General features: G+C 47.4%; 1 protein-coding gene across 1 annotated transcript in view; it reads left to right on the top strand.

The window, feature by feature from the left end:
- ZNF318 (zinc finger protein 318) overlaps positions 1–25,343 on the top strand; it is a 504,061-nt gene that overhangs the window by 371,072 nt on the left and 107,646 nt on the right. Inside the window, exon 6 of the mRNA XM_069608802.1 lies at positions 17,822–18,204. Within this exon, the coding sequence (XP_069464903.1) occupies positions 17,822–18,204 (383 nt within the window). The remainder of the gene's footprint in view (positions 1–17,821; positions 18,205–25,343) is intronic.

The following is a 25,343-nucleotide window of genomic DNA, read 5'->3' on the forward strand; positions in this document are numbered from 1 at the left end:
GGCGGTTTACCGCTGCAAAGGGCTTCTCCACCGGACATGGTGGGATCATTCCATGCCATGTTCGCCAGAGCCTCTGAACTCTTCCAGCTGACGCCAGAAGAGACCAAGAAAGAAGGTTTCCTCTACCACCGGCGCAAGACCAAGCGGAAGACCATCATGGCGGTGCACCTCCTGGACAACGTTTGGGAGGAGGGGCCTAGCTTTGATGAGGAATCCGGCCACAGCAAAGAGGGATAGGCTGGAGAAAAAGTACTGGGTGCCGGAGTCCACACCCAAGTGCTACGATCGCAGCCATCTCCGGACTCAGTGGTTTCGCAGGCAGCACGAAAGAAGTTATCCAACACCTTGTCTTCATCCTCTGTTCCTCCGGATAGCGAGGGGAAGAAGTTGGATGCAATGGGAGAAAGGTGATCTACTCTGCGGCATCAACAGTTAAGGCAACCAACACATTTGCAATCCTGGCCAGGTACAATAGGGAGCTTTGGTATAAGATTGCCCCGATTCCTGCACGATGATAAACGGGTTGAGGCGATCTCCATCCTCCAGGAAGGGAATGTGGCATCGGACCATGCCACCACAGTGGCCCTGGACATGGCCGGCACGGGGTTCCGGCAGATGGGGACCGGTGTCTGCCTCCGTTGTCGTGTCTGGCAGGAGGTCCAAAGGAGGGTGCTGAACGTGTCCTTTGACAGGGACAACCTCTTTGGGAAGGCCGTCGATGAGTCGTTGCAGGCCATTAAAACTGATAGGTAGACGGCCTGTACCCTGGGCGTTCTTCAACAACACTGTTCTTCCGTTCGTGCCTCTGGTGGGAAGTCCGGCAGATCATCGAAAGGTTTTGGCAGAGGGTCTCCTTCGTACCGTCAACCCCCCCCCCCCCCCCCCCCGGTCCATGACCCAGGAGGCTTACAGAGGCCGTTCCAGGGCTTTCGGTGGAGGTGGCCAGCGTCATCGCCCCCAAGGCGGCACACAGGCCCCGAAGCAAGACTGAACGGCCAGGACGTCGGGCCCCCACACATGCATCTCGGTGGGAGGCCGGCTGGCGAGCTTCGTCAGTGAGTGGAAGATCTCCACTGACTGAGAGGTGCTGGGCGCTCTAACCCACGGACATACTCTAGAGGCCATGATAAGAAAAAAGGCGATAGAGCAGGTTCCAAAGCGAGTCCGGGGCTCCAGAGTCTACTCCAGAAACCTCTTTGTGAAGAAGACGACAGAGGGCTGGAGGCCCATACTAGACCTGCGGCATCTCAACAAATACTTCAAGTCCCAAAAATTCAGGATGGTCACATTGCAGCATGTGCTCGGCCAACTGGAGGAAGGAGACTTCTTGATGTCGCTGCATCTAGAGCAAGCGTACTTCCACGTCCCCATTCAAAAGAAGCATTGGAAGTTCCTGCGCTTAGTGATACGGGGAAGACACTACCAATTCAAGCCCTCCCCTTCTGACTGAAGTCGGCGCCCAAGGTGTTTACGAAGTGCCTGGCGCCAGTGGCGGCCCATCTGCGTCTCCAAGGAATACACGTGTACCCGTACCTTGATGACTGGCTCATCCAGTCAACGAAAACGGCCGTAGACTAAATGGAGATGACCTTCCGGCTGCTGACGGATCTGGGGTTCCCAGTCATCCAAATCCTCCTTGATACCATCTCAGAGCGCACTTTGTTTGGGGTCCAGGCTCAACACTGTCTCCTGCCTGTTTTTGCCAGAGATGCAGAGTGAGCCGTTGGTGCTGAGCACGTAATGAAAGCTGGAGGCCAGGAAGCTGATGCAGCAAAACCTTGACGAGTCTGGAGGAGAGCGGGATGCCGAGACACTGACCCAGTGTGCTGTGCGGCTTGAAGCGTGGCGAGGGAGCCGTGTCTCCAAGGAGCCGGACTGGGACGTGTTAAGCCCTGTGAGTCGTGACCAGGCAGATGCTTGTTTCCCTGGGAGAAGACCAGGTCCCAGAGGTGTTTGAGGGGCAGGTGGTGAGACCCTGACCTCAGGATTGAAGTCAGTGAGCCGTCCCGAGCACATTGCGTTACCTGGTGAGTTTCTGAATGTTGAAGAAACCCAGTACGCGTATGAAGCTTAAGCGGGAGGCTGAAAGGGAAGAAACGTGTGCGAGTGGCAGGACAGAAAGAAAAGGATACAGAAGTGTGCGAGCGGCACAAAAGGCAAAAGCATTGAAAGCATGTAAAGAAAGGATAAAAGTAAGAGGGTGCGAGCAACCCGAAAAGGAAAGTAAGAATGAAAGTTTAAACGTGCAAGCGACACAGATGAAAAAAAAAAGTGACAGTGTGCAAACGGATGCATACGATTTGGCTGTGGCACAATTGTTTGCTGCCGAATTGACTTTGGTCAATTCGGCCACAAAGACAATTTTGCTGCGGCCAAATCGGGCCAAACATGAACCCCCAATACACTCCCCCACCCACTGCCTACTTACATTTTTAAGGTCCACTCATCTTCAGACCCTGCAGCGTCGGATCCGTCCCTCTTCCGTGAGTCGGATCGGACGCTGCATGGTCAGTTTTTCTTTTTCCCGTCCCTGCCTCCAAACCTCCGGAAGCGAAGGACACACCTGCCACCTTCAAAGGCCATCACTACCAAACATGGGGAGTGGGAGACACCCCTGCTTTCCATGTTTGGTAGTAATTACCCAAACTGATAGTTTACAATCGATCAAATGGTACTGGACGAATTCAGCCAGATTTACCATACAATCAGATCAGAAAGGAGGCATAATTAAGAGGCACGAAGAAAAAAAGAGTGCACGTGGCACAGAAAGACAGAAGGAAAGAAAGATGCACGAGGCATAAGATAGTAAACGAAATAAGGGAGAATAAAGAGGGTGCCAGAGACATGTATTAGAGGCACTGTAGCAGCCAAAGCAAAACAGAAAGTAAGAAGAGGGGCTGTGCATCAGAGTGGTTGTCCATAGGGAAGAGTAAAGGCCATGCGTTCTCGAAGGTCTCTGATGCTGCCCCAGTGTTGAAAAGAGGAGGAGAGCGGCACCACTTGAGAGAAGGTGGGAAAGGGGAACCTACATTGATAATGAAGTGGGATCCCCAAAGTGTTATAAAAGCTGTTCTGACCTAAGAGAAGGAACTGTGTTTTGAAAAGTGAATCTTCACAAGTTGAACTGTGTTTTACGAATTTGTGGTGAACCATTGAAACAGAGGGGCCTAAACTTGGGGAAGGGAACCCTGAGAGGCCCAAAGAGATTGGGAGCAGAATCTTTGAAACGAGTGAGGCGTAAGCTAGTTGAAGGGAACCCTGAGAGGCCGACAATGAGCTGTAAGCTTTGAGAAGCTTGGGGAAGGGAGTCCCAAGAGAACATAGGAACCAGTACCTTCAAGGGTCTTAAGGTCCATTTTGAGTGGACCTGGAACTTTTGTGAACTGATTTGTTTTAAAGCTATAAGAGCCGTGCCTAGAAGATTCCTAGGGCACTTTTTCATTTGAACTATTTTGAACTGGTAAAGCTGAACGGATTGACGTATTTAGGAGCCCCTCATCCAGCTTAAACCCGATACCAGTCAAATAAAAGTACCTTTATGAGCTCTGCGGAGACCATACATGGGCAGAACAGCCATTTTGGAAATACCTTGTGGCTCAAACAAAGGAACACCATAACATAAAATGGCCGCTCTGTGGTACTTTTAAAATGCATTGGTAGTAATTTGTTACCACATAGCTACCAACGCAGAAGTTATTGAATGGTGTAGCCAAAAGTAAATCGTGTAGCTGCCACCAGCTTACTCCCCAACACACTTTGTGTGGAGAATCTCACCTTGCTTTTTTTCTTTTTCCCTTTTTTTTTGCTACTAAATTGGCACGGGTGTCCCTTTTGTGAGTGAATTGGATACAAATAACAATAAGCCAGGTAGATAGAAATGTATATGTTATTATTGAGAGACTTTTTCTGTACTATTACTTTGTTCTTTGATCCTGCATACAGGTAGAGACGTTAAGTGTCAATGAATTTAATGAAGATACCTTTGATGGGAGAGCTAGTATTACACTATGTAACTTATTTTCTTTTTTTTTTTTACATGCTGCACTGCCTACAGGTCCACAGTGGGACAATTATATAGGACTCTGTAAGGGATGAAGAAATCCTGCACTCACTTGCAGGGGGGTTGGGGGGCCCTCTTGGTCAACCCTAAACTGTTGAGGGTGAATTCCTGAAAGGAATGTTCAAACGTTTGTTGGTCCTCCAACCACTCCGAATTCAGGTGGTTTCCCTCCAGCTAGTTTGCCCAGCATTGTTTTGCAAAAGCAATGATTTGATTGGGCGTCTGGGTGTGGGAGTAGGCTTTATTCATTTGTGTCTGCTATATGATACAGAATGATCACACTCTCAGGTTCAGCAGTTCACCACAAGTGAATTCATATCTCCTGCACCATCTGGGTGAGGCAGATACATTTCCAAGCTACAGCAGAGCAAGAGGTTGTGTTCCCTCCATGTCCTAGTGAAGACAAAAGGACCAGAAAAACAGTAAAGATCCATATTGAAACCTGTCAACAAGTGGGTGAAGAGGATCAAGCGGTTGGTGCTTCAAAGACAATTGGATGCTGCCATAAACTTTGTAGCTTCATGCATCACATTCAGATTTTCCAAAAATATAGAATTTTAACAAATAACATTACCAATACAGTGGGTTACAGTTTTATCAGGTATTGTGAGCATGGGTTTGAAGGACTTGTTATAATAGGCAGTCTGCATAGTTATACACACATATAGGGAGGGTTTTGCCACAAGGCTGTTTCCAAAAGACTCTTCAGCGAAGAATCAGAGTCTTTTGGAGTTTATTATCAAATATCAGAGAGATATTGATGACCTCTGGTAGTTGGTAAAAAACATTACAAGGGGCTGGCTGTGGACACATAGATGTCATTTCTGGGCAGCTCGAACTCTTCCCAGAGCAGAGTGGAGCCACCAAAAGTACAAATACTTTAGATAAAAAAAAACAGTATTACCAATGTTTTGTTAACTTAGAGGAAACAGCTGTCCGGTATAGCTCAACTCTTTCATGTGCCTTGAATATGGCGTTATATATTGTTTACAACTGGACGGCTCTCAACTCCCACATTTCCATCTGTCTTGACAATACATGTGTATCTGCAGTAAGATCTTGGCACTGTATGTACGCGCTCAGGTGCCCAGGGCTTGTTATACCAAATCTGTCCTTGTGCCAGAAGCAGCAATCAAATGGATACACATCTGCTGCCAACATCACAGAAAGGGGGTAAGAAGTACAGCTGGACACTTAACTAAAGAGCAGAATGACTTCGAAGTTGGTTGGACCCCATGAATAGTTTGGCCTGTATCCTGCACTTGACATGTAAACAGTGTATACTGCGCAGGACATCTTGTTACTAGCTTATGCATGACATAGTAATTTGTCAGGTAAATAACCCTGTTCATACCTAAATAATCCAGGCACACCTGTATTAAAATGCTCTTCAAGCTGCAGTAAATGTTTAAATTTACATCCTTAACACAAGGTTGTGTTAGAACTGCAATCAATTATGCAGTTCGGGACGGAACCAGAGCACTTTTTAAGCATCGGAAAGCTAACTTCTTTTCTACTTTTATGTGGGGCCACCGCACGTGACCGCAACCCTGCCTTCCTGAGCTCCGTGCCACGCATTGCCCTTCAGTCCTTTTCTTGTCAGGGTCGGACGCACTAGCATCTTAGGGAATTTTCTTTTTGTTCCCTTGTCCTTCATATACCTGCTCCGGTTCCACAGTCTTCTTTCCTCTGTCTATGCTGGAGCGTCTGGCATTCGTGTCCCGTTCGCAAGTGCGGATCCCCATTCTCTGTCTGGAGTGCTTGGGCCTGGAGCACCGGTGGGACTCTTGCTTCTACTTCAACTCCCTCTCTGCCCGAGCTCTCCAGCGTCGGCTTGTTGGGTGGGAAGAGGGGTTTCCGCGAATTCCTCATTTGCAGCAGTTCATCGGGGGAAAAAAAAGGAAGCATCCGGTAAGTTCCTTCCTTTTTAGGGAACCCCGGCCAGGGGACTCCTTCCCGGGGGTCTTCTGGTTCCGTGAGGGGCCCAACTGGCTCTGGTACCAGGGCTCTCCTTGAGGTATCCCGAAAGGGATCTAACCTGGACTCCAGAGCTTACTCTGAGGTTACCTGTAAGGGGGCTGTCAGGACCGGATCTTCATCAGAGGTTCCCCTTCTGGGGGCTAAAGTTAGGGGAGACCAGTCTCGAGGTTTCCAAAGTGACTAAGAGCACCGGGTTTACCCCAGAGGATCCTTGACTAGGGGTTATATTTAAAACCGGCAAGATTGAGGGGCCCCCTTCGAGGGCTCTGGCTACGGGGGTGGGGGCCCTAAGCCTTCCCACACAGGTTCCTGTGGCCGAACCGATCCTGTTGAGGGGGCAAATAAGGAAGGCAAACACCTTAACCCTTCATATACCGGCTCCGCCAAGGTTCCCTCACCGAGGGCTAATTCTTCAGTAGGCTCTAAGGCGTCACAAAAGCGCCCTACCCCTGCAAGAACCGGCTCTGCCTAGGTTCCCTGTCACAAGGGTAAAATGGAAAAAAACTCCCCTGGTTACCCTTGTGGTGAGAACGGCCTCACTGACAACCTGTACCGTAGTTCGCCTCAGGCAGTAACAAAATGACGGCCCAACCCCCACGGTCTGAGTCGACCATTTTGACTACCTCTCTCACACCAATGTTCTCAACGCCTGGTACCGAGGTGCCTGTTTTTGGGGCTGAGCAGCCTTTTCCACATACTGTGGACAATAGGAATCCGTTCTGCCCTCCAATGGATTGCCATGCTCTTTTTCCGCTGCTGCACACAGTCTCGCTCCCTCCTACGTCTGCACACTTAGTTTACATGGATCCAGCTGGTGGAGGGCCATCCTGGCAACCAACCTCTTTACAATTCTGGTGGTATGCCCCTTCAGAGCGGCCTCTCCCAACTCCTGTGCCTAAACCCTCCTCTGAGGGTGTGTTTTTTAGCAAGTTTCAGGCCCTTATGCACTCTGATCCCATGAAGGCATACTTTAAGGATCTATTCAAAGACATGTATCCTACGCCTCTTGAGCCGCAACCTGCTCCGGCTACTGCTCAGTAGGTTCCGGTAGTGTCACCTCCTCCTCTTCCGGTGGAGGCCCCTCCTGCACTACCACTGCTGCCTCTACTTTCACCTCTACTTAAGTCTCCCGTTGCGCAAGCAGATCTGCCCATGGGGTCTGAGGTGCCACGTGCTGCGGAGCCGCATTGGTGAAGATCAAGCGGACCAGGATAGCGAAGACCTGCCCTCCTCTATCAGAGCCTTTAATGACCGGGTTATGGATATCATGGCGTTATTAGATATTCCAAAACCTGAGTCTCTGGCTCCGCAAGAAGGTGTACTTTCTGGAGCCTTTACTCTTTCGACACAGGAGCGCACAGGCCTTTTTCTTCAAAAGGCTGTTCTAGCTGAAGCCTGCAAGGTCTGGCAAAAACCTCACTCCCCTTGTCAATGGTGGTGGCAGCAGCTACGCTCCAGTCTGAACCGTCCTTTACATCCTCCACGGCAGTGTCTCAAGTCCTTTCCAACAAGGTCAAGCTTCTTGATGCCATTGGGACAAAAAGTATCTTCCAATTCGGCTCTTCAGCTGCAACAGGGTAATAACGAGATCGTCCTGGCAGCTGTTAATCTCAAGCTGTGGAAGGAGCTTGCAGTGTTCCAGGAATGTATCGCTCCTGACAGGCTCGAAGATTTTAAGGGCAGCCTATCCAATGTCAAAGTTCTGGCTCAGAACCTGCTGGAGGCCGCGCCCCATTATGTCAACCCTTCCGCTCGGGCCTTATGGTTGGAGTCGACATCTCCCGCTAAGCGTTTCTGCATGCTACAAAGTTTTCGAAGGGGGTTTAGGACAAAGTACTTTTATCTTTCCTTCGAAGGAAAGGAACTATTCCACTCCTCTACTGATGAGGAACTCGCCAAAACGAAGGCAAGCATGCAAACAGCATAATCTTTGTCGGTCCTTGCCAAAACCCCAGTTTAAGCACCTTATAATCCGAGTTTGGGGGTCTCAAACGAGGACCTTCTCTGGTTTCAGAGGGTTCCAGGACCGCTGTGTGCGCCGGGCAGTAGCTCCTGCTGGTGGGCCTTGCTGCAAGTAGCAAATGCAAAGTGGGCAGTTTTTCTCTCGGTCAACAGACTCCTCGCAGCAACTAGCGGTCTCACTGCCAATAAACCATCTAAATGTTTTTCATCAGTCTCACGAGACTCCGGTGGGAGACGAATATCGTCTCATCTGGAGGCGTGGCAGACTGTCACAGAAGACCGATGGGTTTTGTCTGTCGCCTGGGTGGGTTTCCACTTGCCCCTCCTTCCTACCCCACCCTCTTCAGCAGACTGGGTCGCTTTCCCTCAGAGTAGAGGTACAGAAGCTTCTAGACCTCATAGCGGTGGAGCCTGCTCCTTTGAAGGAGCAAGGGGAGGTCTATTACCCCTGTCTCTTTACAGTGCACAAACCCAACCAGGTTGGTCGTTGCACTATCCTCGACCTCTCCAATTTCAATCTTTTTCTACTCCTAGAGAAATTCAAGAGGATTACGCCCTGCCAGAAAAAGTCTTCTCTCCGGAAGGGCGATTGGCTCAGTGTTGTAGACTTTCAGGACGCCTACATGCATATCTTGATCTAGAGCCCACATCGGAAATATCTGCGGTTCTCTGCGGGAGCGACACACTTCCAGTATCGAGTGCTACCGTTTGGTCTCAGCTGGGCACCGCGTGTCTTTACGAAGATGATAGCGGTCATCGCAGCATTCCTCAGACTGCAGGGTGTTAATGTATATCCATATTTGGACAATTGGCTCCTGCGCAGTCCTTGCCCACAAGCCGCAACGGCTAATGTTCAGTCGCTCCTCCAGCTCCTGTTCCATCTTGGGCTGTCGGTGAACTGCCGAAAATCGTCTGACGGTTATTCAAAACCTTACCTATCTAGGTTTCCGTTGGGATACTGTCAGTACCAGTGTTCCTGACGGAGGACAGGATTGCAGACCTTTTCACCACGTGCCAGCTTTTCCTGCAGTCCTCCCATGTGTCGACCTGGTGGTTACTGTCATGATACCTACCCCCGGAGCACCAGGCCAGGCCCAGCACCCCCGGGAGCAGGCATCATGCCCCCGGGTAAAAGCCCAGCGGCCCCTTATAGGGGCTCTTTGGACTCTGTCCTGGCGCCGCTGGCGCCAGGCTCATGTTGGACATCAGTCCTGGCGCCATAGGCGCCAGGCTCCTAAAGGAAGGTGTTTAGTGCACTTACCTGATGCAGACCATGCTGCAAGATTCAGGCCTTCCTGAGACCTGAAAGGGACTAGTTTTTCATTGGGCCTATTTTGCCACTCGGGCGTGGCCGGGGAAGGATACTTACCTGGAACTACTTTGGAGGCTATTTAAGCCACGCCCAGACAGTAGCTCACGTTTCGCGTTGTTCTGCATCCAAGCAGCTGAACGCTCACCGTGTCTGCTCCTGCATCTGGTCTCCAGCCATGCCCGCCTCGATCCTAGAACACCTGTAAGGAAAGAAGAGAAGACAAAGGTGAAAACCAAGAATTTTATCAAACTTCTTACCTGCATCCGGAACCTTCACGCCAGCGTTCCTGAGAAAAGACTTTCATTTAAAAGCACTGCGTTGCTTGCTGCAGCGCCGCGCTTCACTCACCTGTCCTCGGGAGTTCTTCTGGCTCCACCACGACTGTCTGCACCGGTCGCCACCTCTCTGCGCCTAGGGGAGAGAAGAAGAGACAAAAGGTGAGCAGAAGGAACATATGAGGAAAGCCTAATTTTCCGCCATAACACTTAACAGTCTTCTGTTGGTGGACCATTCCTCATTTCGGGTCGGCGCCGCTTCGTTGGCAGGTACCGCACCCCGGCCCCTAAGGGGAAAGGACAAAAGACATTACTGGAGGAATATAAAGACATTAAGATGGATCGCCCCCATCGCTAACTCACCTGAGTTTACCATCGGCAATTCAATCCCTCAACGCATCGCCTTCATTCTGCACCTGAAATAAAGGACAGATGACAGGTTAGGAAGGCAACAGAAAAGGAGGCTCTACACTTGAACTTTTGTAATCTTCATACTTACGGCGTTCCGCTCGGAAAAGTCCAGTGGATTTTGCCAGCGCCATTCTGAAAACCAGTGAAGTAACTGGACAAACACGCGCCCCTGCACCAGAAGCAGGATGGAGAGTTCATCCTTTCAAACCATAAGGTGAGCTTCAACCGGGGATTTCGGAGGAAGTTAGAGAAGAACGAAGGGGGGAAGGGGGGAGCAAGCACACTATTCTGCAGACTGTTAATCCCCTTTCTCATCTGCAGAAGGATATTCCTACGGGCCAGACAAGCAAGATTTGAGGGTCCTGTTCAGTCGGTGTTCTGAGTTCTGCGCATCACGCTCGAAGAGACCACAGCAACCCAGACTAGACCAGCGCCTCCGTGGGAGTCAGGTGAGCGTTACAGTTACAGAGACTCCTTGGCCTTATGGCCTCTTGCGTGTTAGCTCTACCTCTTGCAAGACTGGAAATGAGGCACACTCCTATGAGGCTTGCTTTTCGGGAGCTGTTGGTCTCAGGCTATGGATCAGGACTCCAAGATGATTCCAGTTCCATCCTCCATGATGGCGGAACTTCAGTGGTGGTCTTCCGCAGCACCCTTTCCATGCGAACCTCCTTCCAGGAGCCCTGCACACAAGTAACGGTTACTACAGACTCATCCCTTCTAGGATGGGAAGGGCGACGTTGAGTCACCTTGAGGTGTACGATTTGTGGCGTTTTCTGGCGCTCAAGGCTTTTCAGCCCTTTATCAACAATTTCGTAGCGATGTTCTATACCAACAAGCAGGGGGGGGGCACCAGGTCTCCTCCTCGGGTGGATCTAGCTATACTCATTTGGGATTGGGCAATTCAGCACAATGATTGCCTTCAGGCCGTGCACATTCCGCGTTACATCAATGTTGCGGCAGACTCACTGAGCTGCCAATCTGCAGTGAGTTTACGAGTGGGATATGAACACCGATGTTCTCACCAAGATCTTCCAGCAATGGGGTGCTCCTACGGTGGAACTCTTAGCAACCTCAACAAACAGGAAACTTCCTCTTTATGCTTCCAGGGATGGTCTCAGAGTGCATTCTTTGGGGTACGCCTTTGAGAGCCCTTGGGACAACATGAAATCTTATGCCTTCTCTCCTTTGCTGCTGATTCATTGGTTGCTCTGGAAACTCGGGAGCGCTTCCAACTGCACTCTCCTCTTCATAGTTCCTCGGTGGTCAGCCAGGTTCTGGTTTTCGGACTTGCCGCAACTGTCGGTGTCCCACTCGATCAGGTTGCTGCAGATTCCTGACCTTCTTCACCAGAGCAATCACCAGTTGTGGCATTCCCCCCCAACAATCCTTCATCTTGGCGGCCTGGTAACTCAGTTCCGGTCCTTAGTGCAGTTCAACCTTTCAGAGGATAACATGCGCATAATTCAAACGGCACGTAAGCCTTCTAAGAGAGCTATGTACAGGAGCAAATGGCTTCGTTTTTTGTCATTGGTGTCTAACTAAACAGCTCGATCCTTGGCAAGCCGCCTTGGCAAGCTGGCATTGACGTCTTATCATGCAGGGTATACCGATCCGCCATTGTGGCTTATCTGTCTACAGACGGTTGCTCTTTTTCACTGGCAAACCCAGTCATCAAGAGACATTTTTCAGGTCGTCTTCATCTTTTTCCAACAGTTAGGCCTCCTCACCCAAAATGGGATCTGAATGTGGTCCTCACCGCCTTGTGCCATAAGCCATTTGAACCGAAGGCCACTACCAAGCTCAAGTACCTTTCTTGGAAAGTGGCGTTTTTGATTGCAGTAACATCTGCAAGAAGAATAAATGAGCTTCAAGCTCTCTGTCGAACATCTGTTCGTAACATTCCATAAGGATAATGTTTTCGCACTCATCCTTCTTTCCTTCCTAGAATTGTCTCTTGAGTTCCACTTAAACCAGTCAATATACTTACCTGTTTTCTTTCCAAACCCAGTCTCCGATGCTGAGAGGGTTTTACACAACCTAGACGTCAGACAAGCTCTGAAGTTTTACCTCGACAAAACAAGCAAACTTAGAAGTTCTTCACAACTCTTTACGTTTGGTGAACCAAAAGGGAAACCTGCTCGAAAACATCCATCTATCGTTGGATAGCTTCATGTGTCTTCGAGGCCTACAAAATGTAAGGCCTTCAGCCCCCATAGGGCATTCACGCACATTTGGTCTGTGACAAAGCGGCTGCTGTTGCCTTCCAGAAATATGTTCCTTGGGAGTCCATAGCCAAGGCTGCTACGTGGGCTTCCCCTTCGGCTTTTTGCAGACATCCCCAAATACAAGTTACAGACAGCCGGAGGTGCTAGTTTCCCAGTCCTTGCTACCAAATTCTAGAACACACTGTCACTCACCATTAGAACCCTGCCTTCTCCTACCTTATTCAAACACAAAGCCAAGCTCTAGCTATCCGCTATACCTGACCAACTACCATCACTGGCCATCTGATCTTCACCTTCTCTCATGTTGTGCCAATCTGCCTGCCAATCTGTACTGCTTTGTACTTTAATGCTCTTGTGAAGGTAAATGATTGATTGTAACTGTATTCCATGCCATTCATGTACCAGTTGCTCTAAGATAGGTTCCCGGTTGCCCTCGGGCCTGGTGCGCTATACAAATAAATAAAATACAAATACATTATCTTCAAGTGAGCTCCCGACTGATGCCCAGTTTGGCCAGACAGTTCTTAAGAACTTGTTCCAATAAGGGAAATTTCCATCCTCCTGTTTTTCCTTTGGTCAGCGCTTGGGAATCTCCCACAAGTATGGAGGAAAGGGGGCGGGATGTAGGAGTATGACAAACTTATTCACCGTAGTGACACCCTTACTCCTAGTCCATAGTCCCCTGTCCCCTTTCCTCCATACGCCCGCCTGCCATTCCCTTATCCTCTATTTTTCGTAAATGGTCCTTGAGCTGGTGATAGAAAAGGACTGAATGGTGATGCTCTGGGCGGAGCTCAGAAAGGCATGGCTGCAGTCGCGTGTGGTGGCCCTGCGTAAAAATAAAAGGACAAAAAATGTTTTTGATGCTTAGAAAGTGCTCCGGTCCCGTCCCGATAGACGGAATGTCCCACAAGTATGGAGGAAAGGGGACTATGGACTAGGAGTAAGGTAGTCTCAATGGTGACTAACTTTATCTGGGACGAAGAAGAAGGATGAAGAGGTACAATGTTGCAGGACTGGTCAGTTCATTCATGCAGATGACCCACACCTGAGGGAGACGGAGGCTTAAAAGGCCGCCTCAGGTGCAGGCCATCGTGTTGCTACTGTTGGTGAAGAGTAGAGGAAGTCCGAATCAGAAGCAGCATGGTTTGTGCTGGCAGGCCACGCAGAAGCTGGCGGACAGAGAAGGCGATGGGACCACTACTTGTCAGATATCAGCTGCCGGTACTGAGAGTGTCTGTGCCCCGAGACATCTGAAGTGCAGATGTCGCGCAGCGGTTAGCGTGCAGGAGGCAGACGTCCCCCCTTTTGACCTGTTCTGCAGAGGCTGCGCTGCGGGAAGCGTGCAGGAGGCTGTCTCATGTGGCTGGCGTGCACCAGAGGCCCTCGGGAGCAAGAGGAGCTCCGATTGGATGTGGTGTTGGCAGACTAAACAAAGCAGACTTCCGGGTCACAATGAGCCACAACAGCAGAAGTCCTGTGAACAGAGTGGGGAACAGAAGTGAGTTCACAAGTTGTCAGTGACCCCAGAGCGCTCTGTCCCCACTCGCATGTTTAAATCATGTGTTAGGCCAGTGAGCAACGCTCGCTTAGAAGCAAAAGCGGTGCAGAGAACAGTTTTGAATACCAAACTATTACAAAGCAGCAGAAGCATCACTCGCATTTGACAAAGTGTTTCGCAAGTTAATCCTGAATATCAAACTGGGGAAAGCAGCAAAAACCTATCTTAACCAAAGCCAAATTACTGTAACTTTGACAGAGTGAGTCTGTGGAAAACCCAAGCATCCGAGGGGGAAATTTGTTTAGGAGTTAATGTTAATAAGCATTACCCAAGCCAAGAGAGACTGGAACCAAGACAAATGCAATCTAGCCAATCCTGTCAACAGCAGAAGGGGGCTAATGCAAGGTCTATAAGCTCTGAAACGTTTTTCCCATATTGTGTACAACATCTGGTACAAGCAGGGCTATACACACTTTGCCAAAACCAGGGGAAAGGCTTGGAGAGACCATAACAATCTTTGGTTGCTTGTGTAGTGGGGAAACGAGTGGCAAAAAGGCTGCCCTTCTGGGAACATATACACAGGAGAGGAGAATAATTTGCAGAATAAAGAGCATGAATAGGAATTTTGTTTTCACTGAAAAGGTTTCGAAGCTGCAATTTGTTGAATGCTGTGAAGCTGTTGTAAACCTCTGGTCAGTTACAGTTACCACCAAAGTACTTGTTGTTGTGAAACGCTGTTCGGGCAGGCGAGTATACCCATATGGCAAACCTTTGGCGATTGTAGGCCTGGCATGGAAGCAGGTCTGGTGGAAGTTGATGGAATGCTGCAAGGTGGTACCGACAGAGGCACTTTATGTTGTTACTGGTGCTAGGCTGTTATAGAGAAGTTGTGTTCTTTGAGTTATGAGTGGCAAATCATCCTGAACTAGACAAACATTGTTGCTATTGAGGAACTGAAATTCTCTTCAAGCAAGAAGACCCTTATATCTTTTGTGTTGGAACTTTCTGTTTACAAGTTGAAGTTGCATGGAACTGTATTGGAACTGTGTTACAAACCAGGATTTCCCTGTGTTCTTTTCTTTAACTGCGAAGCAGAATGACGTTTAAACCCGGGGAAGGCAAAGTTTGCCCAGGTTATGAAGAGAGACTGTTGTTACATTGTGAATTTAATCATTATTATTTTGAACTGCCATGCATTTCCTTGTTTAGTTGTTTTATAGGTGTGAGGGACAGATATCCATTGTTAGAGTTTCCTTTAGTTTTTTTTAGGCAGGGAAATCCTCTGCAGGGTTGAGATCATGGAACGTTCATCAAACCGTATCAAAAAAACAAAATGGCATTTGTTGAGAAAACTTTACAACGATGGTCCACCTCACATTTCTGACCCCTCGCAATACAAATGCATGACATGCAAAAGTAGTCAAGTGGACTGGACTGCGACTACCCATTGGAAAATCATAAAAGCACAAGAGCCATCCTGTCTTCTGCATGATCACAACACTACCCAGGGACTCACTCAAACATCAATAGAATCTGAACTAGCCAGCCACACGCTGCGAATCCCCAGACCATGCACTTTGCTGTATCACCATTCTGGACAGTATTTGTAATCGGATACTGTGTTGCTACCGTGTTTTGCGATTTCTTGTGAAAATAGCTTCATAAATCCTGCGTAATCTGAGCATGCAATCCAACCCTAGCCACCTGTAATGTATAAGTCATGTTGAATCTTGCATGCTTTTTAAAGATACTTACTATTCCGTTAACTGTAATTAAAGTATCTTGGTATGCAAAAACCGGGCTCACCAGAAAGTCCTACTTAAGCACAGAACACCAAAGCGTGCCACTGGGTCACAACACTACTTGGCCAATAGAAAGTGAAACGGCCACTACACACACACCACCGCAACCATGTGCATTGCAACCCGATGCATAAGTAATCTGGCGGAAACTTGTAATTGATAACTGGCTATACTGGGCAATTCCTCATGCAGTGTCTTGTTTATACCTTTGTAATCTAAGCGTGCAAAGAAATAAATTTCATTCGACAAGGTGCACAGTACCTTTTTCTTTTTATAATGTATGTGGAATGTGTTCTGTCATTCTATGTTAATCAATGAGGTTGTAGTCTTTTTTTCTGTAATTTAGTGTTGATCATTGGTATTGTACTTTTATGTTTTGTATTCTAGCTGAGAAATCCTATTACAGGTGAATTGAAAGTCTGATTATGACCAGCAGTGCCAATACTTAGTCTGCATTTTAGTTGCACGGGAAGGTAAGGGTTGTCTCCCCGTTACTGTTAGTTTTCGTCTGGGTTTTGCTGTCTTATTTTAAGTGGATCTGTGGATCTGCTGCCCATATGGTATGTTGTTTGTTTGTGCCAGGTTTCGTGGGCGAGCACATTCAATGCACATCCAACGCATAATCCAAAGGCGCTATGGGCATTTGCCAGTCATTTTCATCCCTGGATTTAATGCATTCAGCATGTGTTTGAGTAAATTCTCCAGTCTGTGTGAGCATAGCAATAAGCAGAGTGCCCGATGGCATGCCTTTGTCTTTGCACAGCAGATAGTCTTCCAGTGTTCGCACAGAACTGGAACATAGTAGTTCGGCCAGTAAACTGCAGTGTTGAATGTGTTGTAGGCCGGACTTTGCAACATGTTCTCCACCTTCCATTCCTAGACTTGTGTTTGGATGACACTATCTGCTCACCTGACAAATACCTTTCCCTCAACTCTATTTTAGTGGGCAAAGTTGAGGGCCATGTATGCCAATGGCAGAATCCGTGCTTTTCGGTACCCTCTGTGTATGACAGTGGACATTAGGGCGCCAGAAAAATGTAGTTTCCAATCCTGTACCCTAAATCTTACTTTCTGCTCTGCATTTGTCTTCCCTGTGTAAAATACATTTTCTAAGCACAGATTTAATCCTGTTTGGGATCTCGCCTGATAAGAGGTTAAAGAAGAGGAACAGCACTCCAAAAGGTTGGGGAGAGAGGGTAGTTGTGAATTGAAAGAGAAAATACAGTGTAACATTTTGTTTTAAAAAGAGGGAAAGGGATTGAATGTTTTTGGCACGTGCTTTGGAAGCCATTTCACCTTCAGACAACACTGTTTGTGGACATTCACTTTGGAGGACTGTGTGAAGGCTGGTGTTGGGACTGTTGCATTGCGTCTACATTCGTAATCAATGGCTGCCTTGGGCTGAAGGATCCTCGTTACAATATGAGAACTTCAGTGGGCGATGTGCATGCACTCCACCCCTCAAGAACGGATTCTATACAAGTATATTACCCCAGAAATGCAACCCATATGCAAACACATCTGTTAATTGATCCTATTAGGCATACGATTATTTCAGCTTGGTGCCAACAAATCCATTCGCCCGCCACCCATGCGCTGAGTATTTGTAGGTCAAGTAAGAAAAAATAATCTATTTGTTTGCAGATGTTGCATATCTGGCCAAATGGACATCCATCCATCACCCTCTTCAAGCACATGCTCTTACCCTTCCTCATCTCTGTAAAACTCTAGCAGAGTACTCGATACAGCACTGTGGAGTTCTGCTGTGCTCCCAAAGAGCACAGCAGAGCACTGTGGGTGACCACTGATGCAGAGGGAGCTGAACAAATCCCATGCGGAGAAAGGGCACAGGTGACCTTGACACCAGGTAATATTGCTATTTGTGTATTAATTGCGGAGTATGTTAAGGCTTTGTGTGTGAGGCGGAGGGGAGGGGGACTGTCTAGCCAAAGATTTGAAGCTTAAGCAATGTCAAGCAATATGTTGAAAGGTAAGAGCAACTTTTCTTTTAATATTGGACTTTGGGATTGAATATCTTTGTGCAGACAAGAGCTGGCCTTTGTTGTTAAAAACACCCCGTATATGTTTGAAAAATATAGTTTATGCACATCTTCTAACCACACTTGCTGCTTTCTAATTTAGCTTAATTGTAATCCATGTACATTTTTAAAAGAAGCTATAGTTGACACTAAACTTGTTGACACAATACCTTTTCCCTGTGCCCTGTAACATCAAACTACATGTACTTGGTTGCATTGCTTACCTGTTCTGTTCTCTTTTCTTGCATCAGGTGAGATGCTGCGCAAGAAACGCCGGCAAAAGGATGGTCATAAGGACCCACTTTTGGCAGAGGTTAACAGAGTTCATGATTACCTTATCAACGAGATTGCAACTCTGCAAAGTCAGAGTGATGCAGCTGATAAGAGAGAGTATGAGCTTGATAAGGTAGCAAATGCTCTGTCATCTGACATTGGCATACAACTTGATGCTTTGACGGAAACCGAGAATTCTGAGGAAAAAGCCAAAACATTGCATGTAACCAAAAGCCCAGAATTGGGTGACAAATTCACACATTCAAAAGAATCTGTCAACACTAGAAGCCCAGAAAACCATTCTCTGTCACCTGACCGAGGCAGAAAGCGAAAATACTCAGGAAGCTCGTCTCCTTCTAAGGTAAATACATGCCTTTTTGCTGTTCAAGCTGCATCATTTTAAACACACACCTAATTCTGCTATGCCTGGTAGTTATTTGGAGATTGTATGTAAAAATGTATTCGTCTGCTCTTTTACTCTACACAGTGATGCATAGATACACCTACACATTTAAATAGAGTATTGTTCTGGAGTTTCTTCAGCATGTAGTAGATATCCAACTTGGCACACTGTATTCATTAGGTTTGCAGTGAGCCTCATGTGGATTGATTGGAATGAAGTGTTTCCTTCTTAAGCTGTTCATTAATATCCATACATTTTGAAAATCTCAGTATCTGGCCGAAATCTTAGGACAGTTATCTAGCATACATTATTTCCAAACAAGAAAATACACTTTAACCTACCTTTCTTTGTTTCATATAAATGCATATTGTTGCAACAAAAAAAGCACATATTTGCTGCCTTATATCAGGCATGTACCTCTCAATCCCTATATGAAAACTTAGTACTTGACAGCAATTAGGCTACCCTTTCCAGCTAATGAAAACACCACCTACTCACTTCATGGGAGCTGGGCTGCTTGTGAAACCTCATCATGCGTTGTAGTAACAGTTGGGACTCCGTTCGGTTTTCCGCTCTGTAGAGCAAAGTTCTGAGAGCCCTCATCAAGCCTTGTCACAAACAAAACGGTCTTCTTTTTCAAGCAATCTGACAGTTACTTATGTTTTTTTCAAAATGTGTGTTAGTGTCTTTTGGTTACAATTAAACCTTATACACACTGTTCACAAACATAAAATCTGACCATTGTTAATACATCACCAAAAAATCATAATACATATGTGGTTATCCATATAAACATTATTACATACAAGAATATACAAAATGTTATTAAAATATTCATATGAACATATTAAACAGCTTGTTTAACCCATCAACCCATTGTTTATCATTTCTTCTTTGACCACCGGCTATAATAAATCTCAATAACCAGAATTGAACAATGGTCAGACAAAGCCCTAACTGATTGCCATCACGGACACATTCTGTGGAAAGTCAGCCATAGAAGAGGTACAAGAGGACATGTTTGGTTCAGGTGGCGTATACACCTCCTCTACTCCTTATCTCAAGTATGGATTCCCTGTGATGGAAAACATCAATCAGACTGTCTCACAAATTAACTCTGTCCAAATCTATGCTAACCTACTCTCTGTCTTGCCACTATGAAAAGAAAGCAAGAAAGAAAGAAATGTAAGCTTCATCTTAGTATTGGGTTACTCCCCCTTTGTGGTGGCTGGTTTTCTGAACCCCACCTAAGAGTTCTCACGGTCTCTTCCAGGTTGTCCTAACAGCCTCTGGTTTTTCCCATCTCCTATGATGTGCTTACTTGACCTGGATAGGTCAGCATTCGCAACAAAAAACAAAGTTCACTCTGTGTCCCTCCTGGGTTGTCCGACTGTCTTAGCCGTGTGTAGGCTTTAAGCCTGTCCTGCTCCGTTTGATTTCATCCTTCTTTCACCTCTTCATGGGATAGTTGTTGGGTCGGTAGACACCCCGGGGAGGGCTACCAACCTGCTCACCCCTCCCATGGTTATTCCTTTTCTCTCCCTCTGAAGGGGAGCAGGGAAGTACTGCTGGAGTGCCTGTCCTGAACTCTGCAGATCCCACGTTCGTCGGAGATGCCGGCACCAGAGCTGCCTGGTCCAAACTCTGCAAAGTTGAACTCAGTAAAGGAGCCGGCACCAGAGCCGCAGGCCCTGAACTAGGCAAGATTGCCTTTTGCAAAGAAGCCACCAACCCCCTCAGAATAATCGTGAGGTTCCATAGAACTGCAGAACAGGACGCCGCGCCAAGGCTTGCACCACTGGAGAGGAGACCCGATGGAATGAGGGCATGGAAGGCCCATAACCCAGCCAAGGAGGAGCACAGAAGACTGCAATCGTGGCAGGGCATGATTGGTCCAATGAAGGGAGTAGAACACTGAAACAGCATGACCAACAGGGATGGTGTCATGGCGGCGCAGACCAGCAGCAGGGTTGGAGTATAAACTGGGCAGAGTCTAAAACACATTAGGCCGGGAACGAGAACAGGGGAAGACAATAATGGATTGGTCCAACGCAAGTGCTGCCTCTATAAATGCAGACCAAATGGATGTAGTGTGTCACAACAACTTCCTTCATTTCAGGGTGAAGACGCTACACAGGAGGGCTCCTTTTACCTGTGGGCCTATCTGACGGAGTGATGAGGGGAGAGCAGAAAAGAAGAAACCAGAACCACCCATTTCTATACAGAGACTAAAGCTGGACTCATGTTGTAGAAACCGAGTGAAGAGATGTAACCAACCTATACTGCAAGAAACCTCAATAAAAAGCACTTATTTAGACTCAACTGGAGTCCGGTCGCCTCTATTTCCCCCCACCCTCCTCGGGTATTCGTAGTATTCTCAACCCGGTGTGTGTTACGGGCCTGCTCAGCCCTGCTTGGCTTGTTACTTCTCTTATCTCTCCTGGGGTATTCGGGTTATTAGGCCTGTGTGATCTATGGGTCTGCTCAGTTCTGTTTGTGCGGTAGGTTCCCACCATCTTGCAGGGTATTCAACATTTCAGCCCAGCGTGGAAGTCTAGCTTCTTTACGGCTTCTTTAGCTCACCTTGGTCTGTTGCTTCTCTCATCCTCTCGCCAGGTGTTCCGCTCCTTTGCCCTGCATGTTTTTCAGGCTTCTTTAACCCAGCATGGTCTGTTGCTTCTCTCACCCCTTCGGATATATGTATTCTCAGTGCAGCTTCGGCTCAGTTGCTGCCTCACCACCCTCCAGCTGTGTTGCGATTAGACTTCTCTCAGGACATATCCTGAAGCTATAGCTATCTCTGGGAGCCATGAATGAAATTGCCCCAAAGCCCTCCCAGAAAGGTGAGAACCCTGGTAGTGAAACCAAAACACCTATGAAGGGATCCCATCTTACTGTGTAGAGGGGGATTATCCTATGCACCTCTCTATAGGTTCCTGGCAACCTGGACCAGGAGCCTTTGAGGGAAAGTATGAGAAAGGAAAGGTCAAGGAAAGCATGATACCAAAATAAGAATCTAGCAGGGAATCTAGCGTAGTGTATTCACAAGGGAGGAATGTCTCAGTACCAAGAATTAATGCAGTCCGGTCGTCTCAGGAGTGAGATTGCAAGACCCCGTTTTCACTCTTCTCAGTGTTTTATCTTCTGTGAAATAGCCTAAGCTGTGTCTGTACGCATTGGGTAGGAACAACACGGTGGCCATCTTGGAAGGGGCTGATGTGTGATTATAAGGTGGCCATTTTAGCAGGTGCCAATATGTTGTTTCTTATTAGACTTCTGAAAATCTTGGCGGCCATATTGGTGTAGGGGGTAATGGTAGTCCAGTTTGGCTATCGAACAGAGGGCAAAGCATGTTTCCGACGGTGGATTCTCATCGGGTAATGGGCCACAGCCACCAGCTGACAGTGGGTCAATCGAAGCTGCCAAAGTTTCCCTAGAAAAAGGGCACATAAGTAAGTGGCACTGTGATGTCCTAACAAGCTGCTTGTCAGATGCTGCTGCGTTCCTTCTCCACAGCGGTGCTGCTATGTAGTGGAGGCAGTCTCTCTAGCCCATGAGAATCTGCATCCTTGATTTTGACCTAGCTACACGGTTGGTTGTTGGGGATTTCTTTTCCCCTTTACTGGGCTTGGCTGACAGATTGTTGATGCGTCCTGTTTCCTTCGGTTCTGCTTCCTTCCTCAGCGGTCCCTGGCTCATATGGGTTTTCGCCTTAGTTATAGCGGCAGCACTCCACATGATGCCTTGGGTCTCCGCCCACCACACAGACTATCTTGTTCTCAGCACCTCCTGTGAGGGAGTGACTCCCCCCTCCTCTCATCTATGCACTCCAGGGTTTCTACCTCTCTGACGGTTTCTCTCCTCTGTTGACATCTGGCTGTAATTAGGTTTCACCCAGGAATCGAAGGAAGATTCCATTGCTCCTGGTCCTCGCAAGAAGGTGGCAACCAATACAGGTCAGAAATCAAGACATCCTCATTAAACGGCCCTGTACCTGATTGCCATGTTAAATTCCGATATAACAACCAACATTAACGAATTTGAATTGAAGGGAGGTGGCAGGGAATCCTTGCTCAGGCATTCCTTCTCCCAAGAGTGAGGTTCGTCCCCTAGTAGGATCCTGTTTGCCGTGACCCCTAGAGATGGTATGGTGTAGTGGGCTAACCTCCCTAGTCCCAAAGGGGGGCTGCCCAGCTGATGAGAATGTACGAATTCCCTGTATACGTCACAGTTACAAGACGAAATCAATGTCCCTCCTATCTACATCATGTATAAAATATTTTAAAAATTCATTTCTATCCGTCTGTAATACTGGACATTTGAGAAATAATATTTTAACTTCTCTAATTAATGGGGTGCTTTACACAAAAGGCATTTTGTGTATGCCTAGATATTCCCCTGCAAGCCCCTACTATCTCCAAAGTCTACTAAATATTTAGTCTGAATTTCAAAAACATTCTGCAAAACAAATGGATTTGGAAAGTGTAATATATTTAGGAAAAGTACTGCTTCTAAATGGACGTAGGCCATGCTTATTCAATCTACTATTGCTGAAAACCAGACACCAGTTCTTCTGGCGATCCCATTCATGTGCTTTTTTCTTTAGGGGTAGAATATTTTTCTCTATAGGATCTTCCTCCCTCTATAAAAAATCAAAACATCAAGAAAAAAAATGATTTGTTCCTCTGTTGAATAGCCAAAAGGTGGCTTATTTTTCCTATTTCAGTGGCTCTTTTCAAGATATATTTTGTATCTTTTCTGTTAGCCTGGATAATTTTGAGATTAAATTGAAGCTCTGCTCTTTAGAATAGATGCTGGACTCAATTCTGTTTGCAATAATGCAATTAAAACATTGCGTGGTAGACCTAGAGAACCACACACCACCCAGGCATTTTTTCTAGAGTATCAAGATCAAATAACATTGTTTGCTTCTAAAGTTTTATCAACGGAATAGGCGAGAAACCACCCAATTTAACATCTGCACCACGTATCAAACTCACCAACCCTCTTACTCCCCCGTTACTTATAATATTTTACACATTGAGGATGTCGCAAAGATTTCTAGACCTAGGTATATTTTATTTATTTATTTATTGAATTAGACATATGTTTAGCCAAAAGACTTTATATATCACAAAACATACATCACATACAAGTAATCATACAAAAGACTAAAATTACACTGTTCTCAAATACAGCGAGCAACTACACATTAAAATACATCATTCAATAAAATTTTAATCATTTTAAATCATTTTAATCATTTTAAAATCGCCACAATCTTTACATAAAATACGACAAAATGGTAAATTAGATTAATATCGTTGCCTCTCATAAAAGACATCCATAATTCAGTAATATGCATCATGTCAATAGCATTATTAAAATATTTAAAAGATTTAGTTCTTATTACAGTCAGGCTTTCACATTTCATAATTGGGTGGTAAAGTGACTCATAAATATCATTGCCACATAAACGACATTTCCTCATTTCATGTGGAATACCAACAATATCTCCTTTGGTAGCTAATGCTTCCGTCATATTAAATTTCATTAGAAGATATGTACGAAAAGTGCTAGTGCTAGGATATGCTTCAATATGTTTTGGAGGCGTAGTTCTCCAGCATTGGATCTTTCATGGATTCACATGCTTAGAATATTCCCCGTCGTCAGGCTAGGAATCCTCGGTAAATTATATAGACCTTTTCCATAGGAAAAATGTCGACACTTTAGTGATATGATATGATAGTTTATTTATATAGCGCCTATACACAATGTGTTTCAAAGCGCTTCAAGGAGGGAGGGGACATAGGAAAAATACAGTTACATTCAGCAAAAGTCCTTGAAACAATACAGAATGTGAAAATAACTATCATACTAGGCCTGTCGACATTTCTAATAGTGCAAGTGCATAGAACAAGTAAGGCAAGAGGTGATGGAAAGGAAGGAAAACAGAGCAAGCAGTAACATTACTAAGTCTGACAACAATTTACGCAGTGCAGGTGGTAACAAGAGGCGAGGGGGGGGGCAAGTGGACGGAGGGGGGAAGGAGAACAAGACACGCTACTGATCAAAAAGTCAGTGACAAATTGAAAAGTAGGGGAGGGGGAGAACAAAAAGGAGGGGGGGGACAGACAAGCTGCTATCAAGAGTCACGGAACAGATGATAGGAGTAAGTGCTAGGAGGCGGAAGTCTAAGAAGGAGAAAAGGAGGGGGAGTAGGAGGGAAGTTGAAGAGGATGGAAATGAGATGGGGTGGAGCACAGAGCAAGAGGGGGGGAAGCAGGGTGAGGGCACACAGATACTCACGGGGGGGCAAACAGAATCTCAGGGGGGGCAAACAGACACTCACGGGGGGCAGGGGGGGCACACATACTCACGGGGGGCAGGGGGGGCAGAGGGGGGGCACACAGATACTCACGGGGGCAGGGGCGCACACAGATACTAACAGGGGGGGAAGGGGGGGCACATAGATACTCACGGGGGGCAGGAGGGGGCACAACAGATAGTCACGGGGGCAGGAGGGGGCACAACAGATAGTCACGGGGGGCAGGGGGGGACACAAATACTCACGGGGGGGCAGGAGGGGGGCAACAGATACTCACGGGGGGCAGGGGGGGCACACAGATACTCACGGGGGGTAGGGGGGGCACACAGATAGCACAACAGATAGTCACGGGGGGCACACAGATAGTCACGGGGGGGCAGGGGGGGGACACAAATACTCACGGGGGCAGGAGGGGGCAACAGATACTCACGGGGGGCAGGGGGGCACACAGATACTCACGGGGGGTAGGGGGGCACACAGATACTCACGGGGGGCAGGGGGGCACACAGATACTCACGGGGGCAGGGGGGGCACACAGATAGTCACGGGGTGCAGGGGGGGACACAAATACTCACGGGGGGGCAGGAGGGGGGCAACAGATACTCACGGGGGGCAGGGGGGGCACACAGATACTCACGGGGGGTAGGGGGGGCACACAGATACTCACGGGGGGCAGGAGGGGGCACACAGATACTCACGTGGGGTAGAGGGGCACACAGATACTCACGAGGGGCAGGGGGCACACAGATACTCAGGGGGAGCACACAGA

This window comes from Ambystoma mexicanum, chromosome 4q (assembly GCF_040938575.1).
Source record: "Ambystoma mexicanum isolate Mex_15411 chromosome 4q, UKY_AmexF1_1, whole genome shotgun sequence".
Lineage (NCBI taxonomy): Eukaryota > Metazoa > Chordata > Amphibia > Caudata > Ambystomatidae > Ambystoma > Ambystoma mexicanum.